The 15,395-nt window shown below is 38.6% G+C and overlaps 1 protein-coding gene across 3 annotated transcripts in view; it reads right to left on the reverse strand.

Annotated features, from left to right (window-relative positions):
- Positions 1-15,395, reverse strand: part of ltbp1 (latent transforming growth factor beta binding protein 1) — a 104,373-nt gene that overhangs the window by 44,705 nt on the left and 44,273 nt on the right. For all 3 annotated transcript variants that reach the window (XM_067455584.1, XM_067455586.1, XM_067455585.1), the window contains exons 5-9: positions 14,935-15,102; positions 9,393-9,596; positions 8,518-8,777; positions 6,289-6,391; positions 2,768-2,827 (exon numbers count right to left, since the gene is read on the reverse strand). In XM_067455584.1, coding sequence (XP_067311685.1) covers positions 2,768-2,827; positions 6,289-6,391; positions 8,518-8,777; positions 9,393-9,596; positions 14,935-15,102 — 795 coding nt within the window. The remainder of the gene's footprint in view (positions 1-2,767; positions 2,828-6,288; positions 6,392-8,517; positions 8,778-9,392; positions 9,597-14,934; positions 15,103-15,395) is intronic.

Here is a 15,395-nt window from a genome sequence, read left to right on the forward strand (position 1 = left end):
CATAGCTGCCGCTTCCACTTCTTCCATTCTAGCGTATGTGGGGTAATGCAGCGCTGTTTTATCAAATTAATTTGAGTGTGTTAAAAATGATGTTATAACATTACTTTGTGTGTTCACTCGACGGCTGCTACAACACACTTGTTGCACACTGCAGCAAGCTATAGTAATATTAGAATAGCATATTAATAAATGCTGGATGGCTTTTGTTGCTAAATGACATGCAATCCATTTTAAAATATATTGTATGATGGAAAAAAATGCTTTATTCCTGTTACTAAAAATTAAGCTGCATCTGATTATGCTATGTTAGCCAAAATAGTGTTTTTTCTCTGATGCATGGAAACGTGTTGAGCTATATAACAAAAATTTGCTTTCTGTCTATAAGTGTATCCAAAAGTTGCTCCCTTGTCTATTAAACATTTAATATATTAAAGGGTTAGTTCACCCAAAAATGAAAATCCTGTCATTAATTGCGCACCCTCATGCTGTTTCACACCCGTAAGAGCTTTGCTCATCTTCGGAACACAAATTAAGATATCTTTATTGAAATCCGATGGCTCAGAAAGGCCTTCATTGACACCGATATCATTTCCTCTCTCAAGACCCATAAAAGGCACTAAAGACATCGTTAAAAGTCCATCTCACTACAGTGGCTTTACAATCATCGGTGTTCCGAAGATAAACGGGGGTCTTACGGGTGTCGAACAACATGAGGGTGAGTAATTAATTTTCATTTTTGGGTGAACTAAAATGAATTATCATAAAACATTTTTGGGTTTCTGGAAATCGAGGGTAAGGCAGCAATGACGTTACTGATAATGATTAAACTTAAATGGTCTAATTTGCTTATTTCTTAAGATTTAACATTCTTGGAAACATCTGGGATAATGTACACTCACCTAAAGGATTATTAGGAACACCATACTAATACTGTGTTTGACCCCTTCACCTTCAGAACTGCATTAATTCTACGTGTCATTGATTCAACAAGGTGCTGAAAGCATTCTTTATAAATGTTGGCCCATATTGATAGGATAGCATCTTGCAGTTGATGGAGATTTGTGGGATGCACATCCAGGGCACGAAGCTCCCGTTCCACCACATCCCAAAGATGCTCTATTGGGTTGAGATCTGGTGCCTGTGGGGGCAGTTTTAGTACAGTGAACTCATTGTCATGTTCAAGAAACCAATTTGAAATGATTCGAGCTTTGTGACATGGTGCATTATCCTGCTGGAAGTAGCAATCAGAGGATGGGTACATGGTGGTTATAAAGGGATGGGCATGGTCAGAAACAATGCTCAGGTATTTGCATTTAAAGCAAGGCTGTGGCATTTAAACCTTAAATTAATGCCCAATTGGCACTAAGGGGCCTAAAGTGTGCCAAGAAAACATCCCCCACACCATTACACCACCGCCACCAGCCTGCACAGTGGTAATAAGGCATGATGGATCCATATTCTCATTCTGTTTACGCCAAATTCTGACTCTACCATCTGACTGTCTTAAAAGAAATCGAGACTCATCAGACCAGGCAACATTTTTCCAGTCTTCAGCTGTCCAATTTTGGTGAGCTTGTGCAAATTGTAGCCTCTTTTTCCTATTTGTAGTGGAGATGAGTGGTACCCGGTGGGGTCTTCTGCTGTTGTAACCCATCCGCATCAAGATTGTGTATGTTGTGGCTTCACAAATGCTTTGCTGCATACCTCGGATGTAACGAGCGGTTATTTCAATCAAAGTTGCTCTTCTATCAGCTTCAATCAGTCGGCCCATTCTCCTCTGACCTCTAGCATCAACAAGGCATTTTCGCCCACAGGACTGCCGCATACTGGATGTTTTTCCCTTTTCACACCATTCTTTGTAAACTCTAGAAATGACTGTGTGTGAAAATCCCAGTAACTGAGCAGATTGTGAAATAACCAGACTGGCCCATGGCAACAACAAACATGCCACGCTCAAAATTGCTTAAATCATCTTTCTTTCCCATTCTGACATTCAGTTTGGAGTTCAGGAGATTGTCCTGACCAGGACCACACCCCTAAATTTAACTGCCATGTGATTGGTTGATTACATAATTGCATTAATTGAACAGGTGTTCCTAATAATCCTTTAGGTGAGTGTAAGTACACAAGTCAACTAAATATATAACGCTGATATTTTATTCAAAAAATCTTAAATATTGTGCCTTTAATTAACATTTTTTAAATTATAAATAAATTAAACTTTTATTTTACAATTAAGCTATACTAATCTCATTCGTCTGTATAAAGAAGTATTATTAACATGCTAAACAAAAGCATTACTTCACTTTGATTGTAAGGCTGAGCAAAAGCCCTGAAATCTTTCTGGCTGCCGGCCCTCATGTGTTGGATCTCTGGCTATTACATTGAACCTCAACATAGATTAGAAAGATTTATCAAAGATGCCACCTGTCTCTCCTCCTGTCTGTCCTCGTAACTGTGAAAGAGAGTCTTCTCTGTGATAGATCTGGGACACCGTTTTAAAATGGCAATGTAATAAAAGGAACAGTACATGGCGTATGTGGACAGTTGTGATATGCAGAGGCCAGTGAGGGGCGAAACAAATGATATATACAGTATGTGACACTGACACATACACTCAAGAATCATCTTATCAAAATCAATGCACAACTACATAAACACAAAAATGTTGCACAAACATACAGTACACATACTCACTGCAGGGCCAAAAATACTAAATAAAAACATATGCATGTATGCACAAGAAGAAACAAGCCGTGGCTCTTACCGATACAGCGCGTGGCATTCAGTCTCTTATAGCCTTGAGGACATTCAATCAAAGGAATCGCTTTGGAGGAAAGAGAGAGAGAGAGAAAGAGAATAATAAGAGGACTGTGTATATACAGCACATTTAGTTACAAGTTTAAACATTTTAGCAAATGAAAGGAAACTTTGGTGTAGTGAGACTACTTATAAAATATATAACATTATAAAATCTAGTCTTACTAAAATTTGTAACTAAAATAATTTAAACTACAGTCAATAAGTGATTGTTCACTGTTACAATAATCCATAATGATAACCAGTGTATGTGCCAAAATACCAAATAAATCATACAAATAAACTGATTTGGTGCTCAAGAAACATTTTTTATTATTAATATTTTTGTGTGAATAGAACTTTCAAAATAACAGTATTTGAAATAGAAATCTTAATAATGTCATAAAAGACCTTGCCAAATAAAAGCCTTACTTTTTCTTCAAAATAATCTTACTGACCTAAAACATTTAAACAGAGCAAAAGCTACATTATAAATTAAAAGGCTTTTTATGTCTTTTTTTTTTCTAAGGTGATTTTCTGAGTGATGGTAAATTCCAAGTTGGCATTATATTATTATTGCAGTAACAATAACTATAGTACCTATGGTATTTGGCCAGATGATTACTATGGTTAATGTTTGTACAGGACATCCCAAAGAGTTCAGCTCCTTAAACAATTCACACAAGAAACTAACAGGATATAATGAAGAACAAAACACAAAAGTGTGATTGCATTTTGTTCTTTCAAGTTTTTACATGTTAACTCACTATACACAAACACATTCTCACATAGATCATTAATCAGTGTGATTTTAAACACACCATTGTCTCTGAGCTCATCACCTTCGGATTAAAAAAGCAAGCAAAAACACTGTACATAGTTCTGTAGTGACTGTTTTAAGGTTTGTCTCAGAAGAGGCCTTGTGACTGGGAACGTGTAACAGGAACGGGGTTTACTTCCCTCTCATTCTCATGGGTAATAAATTACATAAATAGAACAAAGAGGGAAAGTGAGACAGAATGACTCGTTTGGAACGGAACAGCACAGATTGTCACCAACATTTCCAGGGGTCATATTTTGGGCCTACTTCAAAAATAAAAAGGAGCTGAACTCCAGACTTGTTTACATCTTCATTACCCCAACACTTGTGTAACTTTACTGCCGTGCACTTCTATTTCCGTTCAGTGCCAGCTGATGTAAGTGCTCGCCTACAGCTGCTGCAAACAGACCTCAGAGACAGCGGTAATGTCATTTCAACTTCACACCACTGATCGCTATAGTGAATGGCTGGTTCTCATAAATGGGGTAAACATCTATGTTACTGAAATTAACAAGAATGAGATGAACAAGTAAAGGAATAACAGTTTAATTGGCCTTTGAAGATTAATTTAAAAAAAAGATCCTTAAATATTTCATACAATCGTGAAAGTTTGTTTTGCTGAGGTCCATAAGGTTTAAATCAATGATATGTCTGGGAATGCACAGAATGCAGGGACGCCCATATATGGGCAGAGAATTTTTCAAACATCTACGGACAGCGCGGGGAGAGAGAGAGAAAGAGCGATAGGGGTGGTACGCTAACAGTTTTCTTTAGGGACTAACTTCAATGAAGTGACTAAGCAATGAGGAATCATGACTGTATGAGTAAATGTGTGTGTATGTGAGGAAGCATTACTAAAGCTGGACTGGGTGCCAGGTGAGTCAGCATGTCAGTAAGTTCAACACAGCATGTGCAACCAGATACCTTACAGCTTTCTCTTTCCTTTGCCCACTCATTACGTACTTGCCTTTTCTCTGTGGAATGCATCCCTTTCCTCTTATTCTTGATATTAGGAACATGTGTCTGTTGAGTCACAGCCACTTGGAGGTTTGACATTAAATAGTTTTTAGAAGTACCCATCATAGTCTCTTTTAGTTAGTGAGAAATCAAGGCCGGGCCTGTTGATGAATCACTGTTTTCCTGCTCTTTTGGGACCGCACTACTGTGGAATACTCGGCACAAGCATAATGTAAGTGTGATTCACCTCAGATTCACCGCAAATGAGGCTCAGACAGTGATGTTTAATGCTGCGTCTCACTCCGAACATGCAATGGTTTGTTTCAGTCATATTAGTCATTCAGTAAACTGATTAAAAGTTAAAATGTAATATCCTTGAGTTTGTGTTTGAGGGTGAGAGATATTTTTGTCTATGAAGGTAAAACATGTTTTAACGAGAGAGAGACTAATGAGTGTGTGAGAGTGAGACTGAAGATTGTCTACATGAAGGAGAGATAGATGTTTTTGAGTGTGATGGTGAGATTTTTGTGTGAGGGTGGAAAATGTACTTCTACTGTACGCATTCTGCTCTGGTTCGAGGACAGTCTGTGTGACATCATTTTCATCATCAGTACACTCTGCTGATGTCTATGTGCAGCTCGGATTTTGTTGTGCAAGGGCAAGTTATTTGGGTATTTAAAAAAAAAACAATGTCCATAATTAGCACGCAGACCAAGAAAGTGTCCATCTACGCTTAGGGTCAATAGTGTATATTTTGGCTTGGATGCTCAATTGTTTGCTAGATGGAGTGGATCATGGAAAATGAAGTATTTTAAATGAAGTAAGTAGTTTTTGTTTCTAAACTGAGGCAGATGTTTGTCTGTGTGAAAGTGAGACAGATGCTTTTGCATGTGAGGGTGAGACGGGTGTTTTTGTTTCTGAAACTTAGGCAGATGTTTGTCTGTGTGAAAGTGAGACAGATGCTTTTGCATGTGAGGGTGAGACGGGTGTTTTTGTTTATGAAACTGAGGCAGATGTTTGTCTGTGTGAAAGTGAGACAGATTCTTTTGCATGTGAGGGTGAGACAGGTGTTTTTGTTTATGAAACTGAGGTAGATGTTTGTCTGTGTGAAAGTGAGACTGATTATTTTGCATGTGAGGGTGAGACAGGTGTTTTTATTTATGAAACTGAGGTAGATGTTTGTCTGTGTGAAAGTGAGACGGATGCTTTTGCATGTGAGGGTGAGACGGGTGTTTTTGTTTCTAAACTGAGGTAGATGTTTGTCTGTGAAAGTGAGACAGATGCTTTTACATGTGAGGGTGAGACAGGTGTTTTTGTTTCTGAAACTGAGGCAGATGTTTGTCGGTGTGAAAGTGAGACAGATGCTTTTGCATTTGAGGGTGAGACGGGTGTTTTTGTTTATGAAACTGAGGCAGATGTTTGTCTGTGTGAAAGTGAGACAGGTGATTTTGCATGTGAGGGTGAGACAGGTGTTTTTGTTTCTAAACTGAGGCAGATGTTTGTCTGTGTGAGGTTGCGACAGTGTTCTTGCATGTGAAGGTGAGACGGGTGTTTTTGTTTGTGAAATAAAGTTGATTGTCTATGTGGAAGTGAGAGGGTTTTTTTGCATTCGAGGGTGATATGGGTCCTTTGTTTGTAAAAATGAGGCATATAGTTCCCTGTGTGAGAGTCTAATGGGAGTTTTTGTTTGTGAGAGTGAGACAGTAGCTTACATGTTTTCTTGGGGCATTTTTGGCATTTGTGGAATCCCCATGATGTGCCCACAGTCCCACAACAGGCATCTTGTTTAGACAGGCCGGGCAGAGCTTTCCCACACTACAACAAAATAAAACACAAACAAACCAAAGAAGTAAACGAAAGAAAAAGGGAGAGATACACATCTAAACCATTCACCACAAAAAATAAATAATTCTGCTCACACACAGCTCTTGATCCTAGTTCTTTCTGATCAACACTCTGATATCTCCCTCCTGACTGAATCTAATCTGCTGAACCAGGCACGAACTGAACAACAATCCGAGAGACAGCAATGATACACAACTCAAACAACCTGATAACACCCCACTCTCTGCTGACATGAAAAGACAAAGTTGCAAATTAAATCTGAATGGTTGCAAAAAAATCCATTGCACTTTACGTTCAGAGAGAGTAAACAAACAAGACTGAGGTGAACTTGATGATCATAACTTGACAGACAAACAACTGTGGGAGCGGAAGACAACTAGATGTTCTATTAAGCTGGAGGCAGGTACTGAGTCATAACTCCTGAGAATCATTCTTTTGTGTTTCATTTGCAGTTCTCCTCTGAAGAGACAGATGTTCCCTTGAGCACCACAATGTTCCGGAGAGAGTCTCTTCTCACTTCTCACTATTCATTTTGTCTTTTGCTCTATTTGATTATCCAATGATAGCTGAAATTGAGTTAGTTTAAAAGACATTAAAAGTAAGAGACAGAGAGTAATAGTGGATGATTCACAGCTCACAGCAGCGGCAAGATAGATAGAGATGAAGAGAAAGGTAAAGCTAGAGAAGATATTTTAAAGAGTGTTTTTGTCTAGGGATGCACAATATTTATCGGACAGATAGATTATCAGGTGATATGGGTGAAAATTACGTCATTTTTATTGCTCTGATAAATAAAAGAAATCCGACTAGATCCGATAAAGTACGCTTGCTGGTAAATCAGTCCGATTTATCCGAGGGTGCGTCTCAATCAGCTCCCTAGTTCAGTAGTCAGGGCACAGATAAGGGAATCAGTCAATAGGTTGACTCCCTGATCAGTGCCCTGACTACTGAACTAGTACCCCAAGATTGCTCAGCTTTCTGAGTGCAAGCGACTGTGTCGTGGGCTCATGCTCATTACATCATCATCCGTGAACGTCTTCGCCGGTCTGGACATTGTTCTCTCTGGCAGTGGAGGACAATGCTATTGCTATTAGCAAAGCATGTGCAGCAAGGATGCCGAGAAGGGGAAAAAGGCATCACGTTTTAATACAACTGGATGTGACGGTGAGGAAATTTTCCCACCGGTTAATCAACATGTGACAACACCGGTAATACCGGTATCACTGACTAGGCTTTTAAATCACTAATTCTATCTAACTGAAAGTAAAATGCACACGGCCGCTCGGGCATTAATAACGGAGCGGAGCAAAGCGAGTGCTTTCAATGAATTCCTATGAAAGTCAAGCTTCCATAGGCATGAACTGAAAACACGCCATTGCACACACACAGTGAAGGACAGTTCGTCCGTAAATGCGTGCTCTGTGAGGCCGTGAATGGATGACAGTGCAGCCGTAAATACGTGCTCTGCGCGGCCGTGCACATTTTAGTTTCGGTTTTGAATTAGCGCCAATTAGGGGCGGGTTGCTTGAATTGTGGGTCCAGTAGCCTTTTATTCTTAATGAAAAACACAACACAGTACAATGACAAACTCATTTAAATAGGCGCTTTTACATTAAGTTTTGAAACCAAATCTTCCGCGATCATCTCAGTTAGCTCTCCGCCCTTGTGATGAATAAACTCTCTCCTCATTCAGATCATGCTTTAGTTTGCACACATTCAGTTTTTATTTCTACAGTTGGTTCTCTAACTGAACTAATTTTCTTTATTACATGAGAAGGACTTAATTATCGGTTATCGGTAAAAAAAAAAATTAATATCGTGCATCCCGTTTTGTCCAATCAATGCAATCCTAAATAACAATGGAACCCATTGAGTTTCATTGTATGAATCAAAACTCTGAAAAAATAAAAATTATCATACAGTTTTGAAACACCGTGAGGGAGACTACAACTAAAAACTACAAAGCTCTATGGAAACAGGGGTGCATTACAGATGCAAACCCTTCAATATTCACTATCAATATCATCATCATCATCACATAAAATCTTTATATACAGTATGAGTTTATGTATTTAAACACTTATGGTTTCTCTGACCTGCATCCCAGCAGTCTCCTGGAAGCAGCGTCCAAGCTGGCTCTTGGATGTCACCGGCTGGTATTGGAGGTATGTTTGTTGGTTGGGGTAAATGACGCCGCTGTGAGTGTGTCCGTGCTGGATGCTCTGGCTGCTGCTGTGGTAGGTGAAGGAGTGGCTGGACTGCGTGTTCTTCACCTGCCCGTTACTGTCCACTGGAGACACCTGATGGATCTGGACTGAGGCTTCGGGGGGATGTTTCACATGGACATTCACCAAACCTACAGAAAAGTAATGCTTTTTGTATTCAATATAAATGTGTATGTGTTCAGAACAGGTTCAACACAAGTAAAGCTCAAAAAACAATATATGGCGTAATGTTGATTACCACAAAAAATATATTTTAGCTCGGCCCTTGTTTTCTTTAAAAAAGAAAAAACAATGGACGTAAACCACGTACAAGTGAAAGTCAATGGGACAATTTCCGTAGCAGAATAGCTGAAATGTGAAACTTATAATGTTATAAAAGCACTAGCATTAATTCTGTCAAAATCTGTTATTTGAAATGTAAAGCTCTTTTAAAGTTTTTACAGTCATTTTAGAGTTTTAGGGAATATGGTGTTGTGTTTTCATGGAAATTACGGCATTAGTAAGCATTTTGCTTGCTTGTCTTATGGCAATAATACTGAAAAAGTAAGTAAATGCTCATGGATTGGCCCCATTCACTTCTATTATAAGTGCCTCACTGTAACCCAGATTGTTCCTTTGTTTTTTTTAAATGTGGAAATTCATTTTTGTAGTAATGTTGAACCCTGAATATTCCTTAACAACAGAGCCATGTATTTCAGAATAATAGCAGAAGCAAGATTTATTTAACAGAGAAATAAAAGCGTTACCCTGGTTTTGTCCAGTGCCGTAGGTGAGAGGTAACGTGTGTGTTGAGTGGACGTGTGTCTTCTGCCCGTTTACAAGAGTATGTTGCCCCTGGTGACCGTTTGGATTTGCCATTTGGCAGAATTTTCCAGTAAAGTTTGGCGGGCACTGGCACTTGTCCCGAGCGCTGCATTTTCCTCCATTCATGCAGGGCAAATGGCAAACAACTAAAACACACACACAAACAGAGCAAAGTGAGGTTAATCACTGCTATGCTGGGTAACATTTTTCAATGTTTAGTTTAGCGACTTCCTGTTCAGAGACCCATCACATTTAATTATACACAGATGAACCAACATAATTATCATCAAACTTTAGTTTTGTCCTGTGAGTGAGCAAGTGTTTGCTTGCGGGCCGTTGTGTGCTTGTGTCCGGGCTTAAATGCTTCACAGAAAATCTGTTTAGGAACTTTTTTGGTGGCATGCAATGAGAGTTCTACGTGACACATTTTCCCTAAAACACGCCATTATGGTGACCGACCATTCTGCCCTGAAACATCTTTAACTTTCTCTCTCCCTTTTTTACAGTGCTTAAAATCTCACTTGAGCTTTTAGATCACATTCGGCTCAGTAATAATACCAGCAAAATGATGAATGGATTTAATTATCCCACGGCTGAGGTAAATAAACGTTTTTGGGGCTTGATATTTTACGGCAATATGTTTGTGTTGTGGTACAGGACATTATTTCAGACATTTAAATGAGGTGAACCTCATTCTCCTGTCATGATATTCTTTAAAAACGTTCCCAAACCAAAAGCCGCATTATATAATTAAGCATCATGAACTAATCACGCTAAATGCTCATTAAAACAGCATGGCTGTCCTAACCACCATTCCCACATGGAACAATATGATGTCATTTCCTCTCACACCGCATATACCTCCTGTGGCCAGACGCACAGTTCATTGCGACTTCAGAGATCATATTTCAAGACCGGAGGGAGGAAAGACTGCATATGCGCACACACACTATCTAAATGACAACATAGCATAGTCTTCTATTATATTTTATATACGTTTGCACACTTTTTTGCATTTATTAGAGATTTATTTAAAAGCTATATTTTATTCATGAAGCATTATTTCATACATTTTTCCAAATAAGGGCATTCCCAAATGTCCCCAAGGGGAGGTTTTGTCATATTTAACTCTCTTCCAGGGACATTTTATTTTATTTTATTCAAAGTATAGCTAAACAAACTCATACACAAACAAATATATACACATATTTTCTCCGATACATTGATGCATTTATATAAATATTTACATGCACTCTGACAAACTATGTTGTATACACAACACGTGCACACACACACTTTCATTATTTCTGCTCTAGTGGGAAATCTATGAATATTCCACAGTGCCTACACTGAACCTCAGGCAATATCTTGACACACTCATGTATCAACATTGAATCACGCACAAATACGCACACTCATACACACAGGCACAAACGCTTCCCATCCGAGCTAGTGAACGGCACTGCACTACTCTCTCCCAGATAGGAGGAAATATAGCAGCATGACAGTAAACAAATGAAATGCGGCCTAAATGGTAAGGTAACCAGCAGGAGCAGGATGACAGACCACATTAACTTTCACTCTCTGACACACATAAATGACTACTCTTACATGGTTCATTTGATAAAAGAGGAATGTTCTAATGTACACTCTACTAATATGGCGGTGAGATGATTTTTATTGTCAGAACTGGCAACAACAGATGTTCTCACACATACACAAGCAAACACAGTGACTCTCGGATAAACTGACAGCTAGGATAGCCTCCAGGATAGTTGTTTTCATACTTGCAGAATATCTCTTGTAAAATAAACATGAAAATCCAACTAGGTGCAATTGGAAGTTTGAAAAATAAATAAGAAGAAAACAAACAACAAATACTTTATACTTTTATACTGTATATCGCAAATATATAATATACTTGTGCCAAACAAACCCAAAATGGATGTGAAAATGTAGTTTTCTTCTTTTCTTTTGGGTTACATAATCCAAATGCTAAATCAAAAATTAATACTTTACATTTATATTCCACTTTTAAGCCAACGTGCCAACCTTGATGATGTGAACTTGATGATGTGAACTCTGTTTCCCAACATATGATGTGACATGCTGCCTGCGTAACAAACATCTTATATGAGTGGGCATACTCATATAGGATGTCTGTTACCCAGGCAGCATGTCACATCACATGTTTCACAGGCTTGAAAAGCATTATATTAAAAAAACTTCCATCACTAGCAGTGATAATATTTCTTTAATATTATTGTCTTTATAGAAATGTATTCGGTTGCAATGTCTGTCACTAAACATACACGACCGTTCAAAAGTTTGGTGCCAGAAAGATATTTTAAATGTGTGTTGTTGTTTTTTTGTTTGATTTGTTTTTTTTTAAGTCTCTTATGCCGAATTTGTTTTACCTGCGGTACTGACCCCATACATTTGAATGGTAGTGTATGATGTCCAGTTCTTGAGACTCATACTTCCTTCAATGTACAACACCCTGAACTGCGAATTATCAACACACACACACACACACACACACACACACACACACACACACACACACACACACACACACACACCCAAAAGCATTTAAAAACTGGCAAATGTTCTTTACACAAATTAGAACACGAAAGCAAGCATTAGAGCTTTATCTAATCGAAATGTCATTAGCCCCACCTGGAATACCCTTTCATCTGAAAAAAAAAAAAAACCCGAGACCATCCACCCACAGCCCTTAAACAGATGGAGTAACATTTTCCTGTAAACCCCAACATCTCTGCTAGTACAGACAGGTTCACTGGCAGCTCCATGGGGATGAATGTCAAAACACCCAACACAAATGCATCCAACGGCGTGTACAGGTGAGGCATATATAAAGAAAACATTCACTGGAGATGACAATTCAGCAGTCTGGACTACACTGAGGATGTTCAGAAGTGCAGATATATATTCCCATCAGTGCAATCATGTATAAGGAACATGCAGCCACATATTGATCTGCTGTGATAATACTTTCTATGTATTTCTATGAGACAGTTTATTGATCTATGACTGTCAGAGCCAAGAGTTGATCAATGATTCACAGGATTGTACGGCACATTGTACGTGTACTTGTCATGGAATAGTAAAAAAAAATTCCATGATACAATGTCATTTTGCCAATTTTTATACTTGACCCATACCACGTTTCTATATGCGCAGTTTGGCGGTTCATGCAGTTTGCATGTGAAATTTAAAACATTTATGCAACCATGTATGGGACTCAATGGACTCAAATTTATGAATTTGTCTGCATTTCTGAATTGTATAATGTTTTTTATTTAGACAACAGAGGTCAGACACCAAGACTGGAGTAGTACGATTTTTGTATTTAAATTAAATTAATAGTTTTATTCATCAAGCATGCATTTCATTGATCAAAAGTCACTGTGAAGACTTTTACTTTGTTACTAAAAAATTCATATTTCAAATAATCAAAAACTGATTATAAAGTTAAAGAATCTTTCAAAATTGTATTCTTATTCATTAATAATAAGAAGAAATATTACTTGAGCATCAAAACCGTGACACTGAAGACACTGAGTAAAATTCGTCTTTTGCTGGATTAAAATTCAGCTTTGCCATCACACAAATAAATGAAATAATAATTGAATTAAAACACATTTAAAATCTTACCAAACTTCTGAATAGTACAGTATGATTTAAGTTATATTTAATTATTGCACTGAGATCCTCAAATTACTGAATGTATTGAGAGCTCCTTTCATTTTATCACTCGCCTGAGGTTGTTTATTTGTTGCTTAAGGAATCGATATAGCATCAACACTGAGGTACCATGGTTCAGAGTACCGAAGCCCAAATCTTGGTATTGATCCAACCCTAATGAGTGTATGTGCGTGTGTTTCTCCATTATCCACAGTGCTGGAGCTCGGCCTGCGATCTCTCCTCCCAGCTGCGTCTGGATCAGAGCTGACAGAACGCTCTGTGTTCCTTATAAGGCCGCACACACTCACCCACTTCAGACGTTCACCTCATTCAGACAAACAGGAGAGAGACAGACAGAGAGAATGACATCTTAGCACCACTCACAGCCTCTGCTTACACTGAGATTAGCCATTCAAACACTACACCTCTGAGCTTTCCTGACCCTCTTATATGGAACACAATTTCAGCTGCTCACCCTGCTGGGCACAGATTACAAAACCCAATGGTGAAAACAAACCTTAGCTGAATGCTACCCTTGTGTCCAAAGAGTAATTGGATTCAAAAGTAAACCTTATGTAACCACCATGGGTATAAATTGTGTCTTTTGCTTCATTCTTGACCTTAATGCAAGACTTGCCAATCACAAAGTTACTTTCTATCATCCACCGATATGGGACCATAAAGAGCAGAAGGCTAAGAAGTGAAAGTACCAAGCTGTGTTAGCTCTTAGCAAATTTTTTGACTCTACTTAGAAAGGACTACAATATTATTTTATTTACAATTTAAATTGTATTAATATTTGAGTAACCCTTCTTTCAAAGGGTTCTAAAGCATTAATACTACACTTTTATTAATATTAATGAAATATATTTAAAAAATGATGATAATCCTAAATAGTATTATGCGTTAACTGTACATTATGCACTTTAAAATGTAATTTTTACATCAAAAGAATATGTTTTTAAAAAAATCACAAAGTAGCTTCTGCTGTCTATAATAAGACACCTGAGTTTGTTTCAAAGATTTTGACAATACTGGGATAATCACATAGACACGTTCACAGACATAAACCTAATGCCTAATATTATAAATGACATCTAGATGGGATGTTTAACAAAAGAAATTTGCACTCTTTGTTTTGTGGAATTTAAATATGGTAGCATGAAGCTTCACTCATGTTGAGCAAATATACCATAGTTTAAACCAAAGAGTAAAAACCAAAGAGAAAACTAAGACAAAATCAAATTCTTTCCAAATAACCCTAATTGGGAATGACTGGACTACACAACTAAGAAATGTGCAAATAACCCAGACTGCACTATTTCCATTCAGTAAATGAATGTGGACCGGCTGAACCGGAGGGCAGAAGAATTTCTGTTGTGTGTCATAACCACATGCTCTTGAGCCATTCTGAGCCCTTGTTGTGAAATATCACTGCTGCAAACCGAGCGAGGACAACTGAAGTCAAATAATGTAGGTTTTTCAGACACAATCTAAAGTAACTTTTCCACAATATCTGCCAGGCAAGTAAAAACTCCCTGCCGAACTACGACTAGAAACACATCCAAACATCAGCCATAATTATAGACCTGTCTGAGGCTGGACATGATGTAACAGGCCCACGGCCAGCTGTTCTCTGTTCAGTATACAGCGAACGTAAGTGTACACACATACATCAACACAGTTGAGGAATTAAATGTTCAACTTAGACCTGGATGAATGAAAAATTCCCACTTTTCCCACAATACACTGAGAAGAGACGCTGATGCCACTCACCGACTCTGAAGTTGGGGGCGGTGAGTGTGTCTGTAGCGTGCCCGTTCTCACTGATGATAGTGGTGGTGTTACCCTTCTGACAGCTGTTCTGACAGCGGCTGTTGGTGCAGGTCATCTTGCAGATAGTCGGGGTGAAGACCACCTTGATCCGGCCGGTGTGGTTCCCTACTGCAGTCCAGCAGAGCAGAGACATCAACAGAGAGAAGAGAAAAAACTCCATCAGTCTGGACGGCGTGGCTTTCATAAACAACACACTTTCACTTTTGTAGGCAGTGTCTGGCAGATCGGCTCAGGAGTTCAGCTTTAAGAAAGTGGAACAGGAGAGGGAGCGAGAGGGAGAGAGGCTGGAGAAAGGAAAAAAGTATTTCTGTTGTCTTGTCTTTTCTTAGTCTCCTGTACGTGTTCCCCTATGACTGTCTGATTCCTTTTTCGTCCATTCCCTCCTTTTCTCTGTCCCTGGT

Source organism: Pseudorasbora parva, chromosome 10 (genome assembly GCF_024679245.1).
Source record: "Pseudorasbora parva isolate DD20220531a chromosome 10, ASM2467924v1, whole genome shotgun sequence".
Classification (NCBI taxonomy): Eukaryota; Metazoa; Chordata; class Actinopteri; order Cypriniformes; family Gobionidae; genus Pseudorasbora; species Pseudorasbora parva.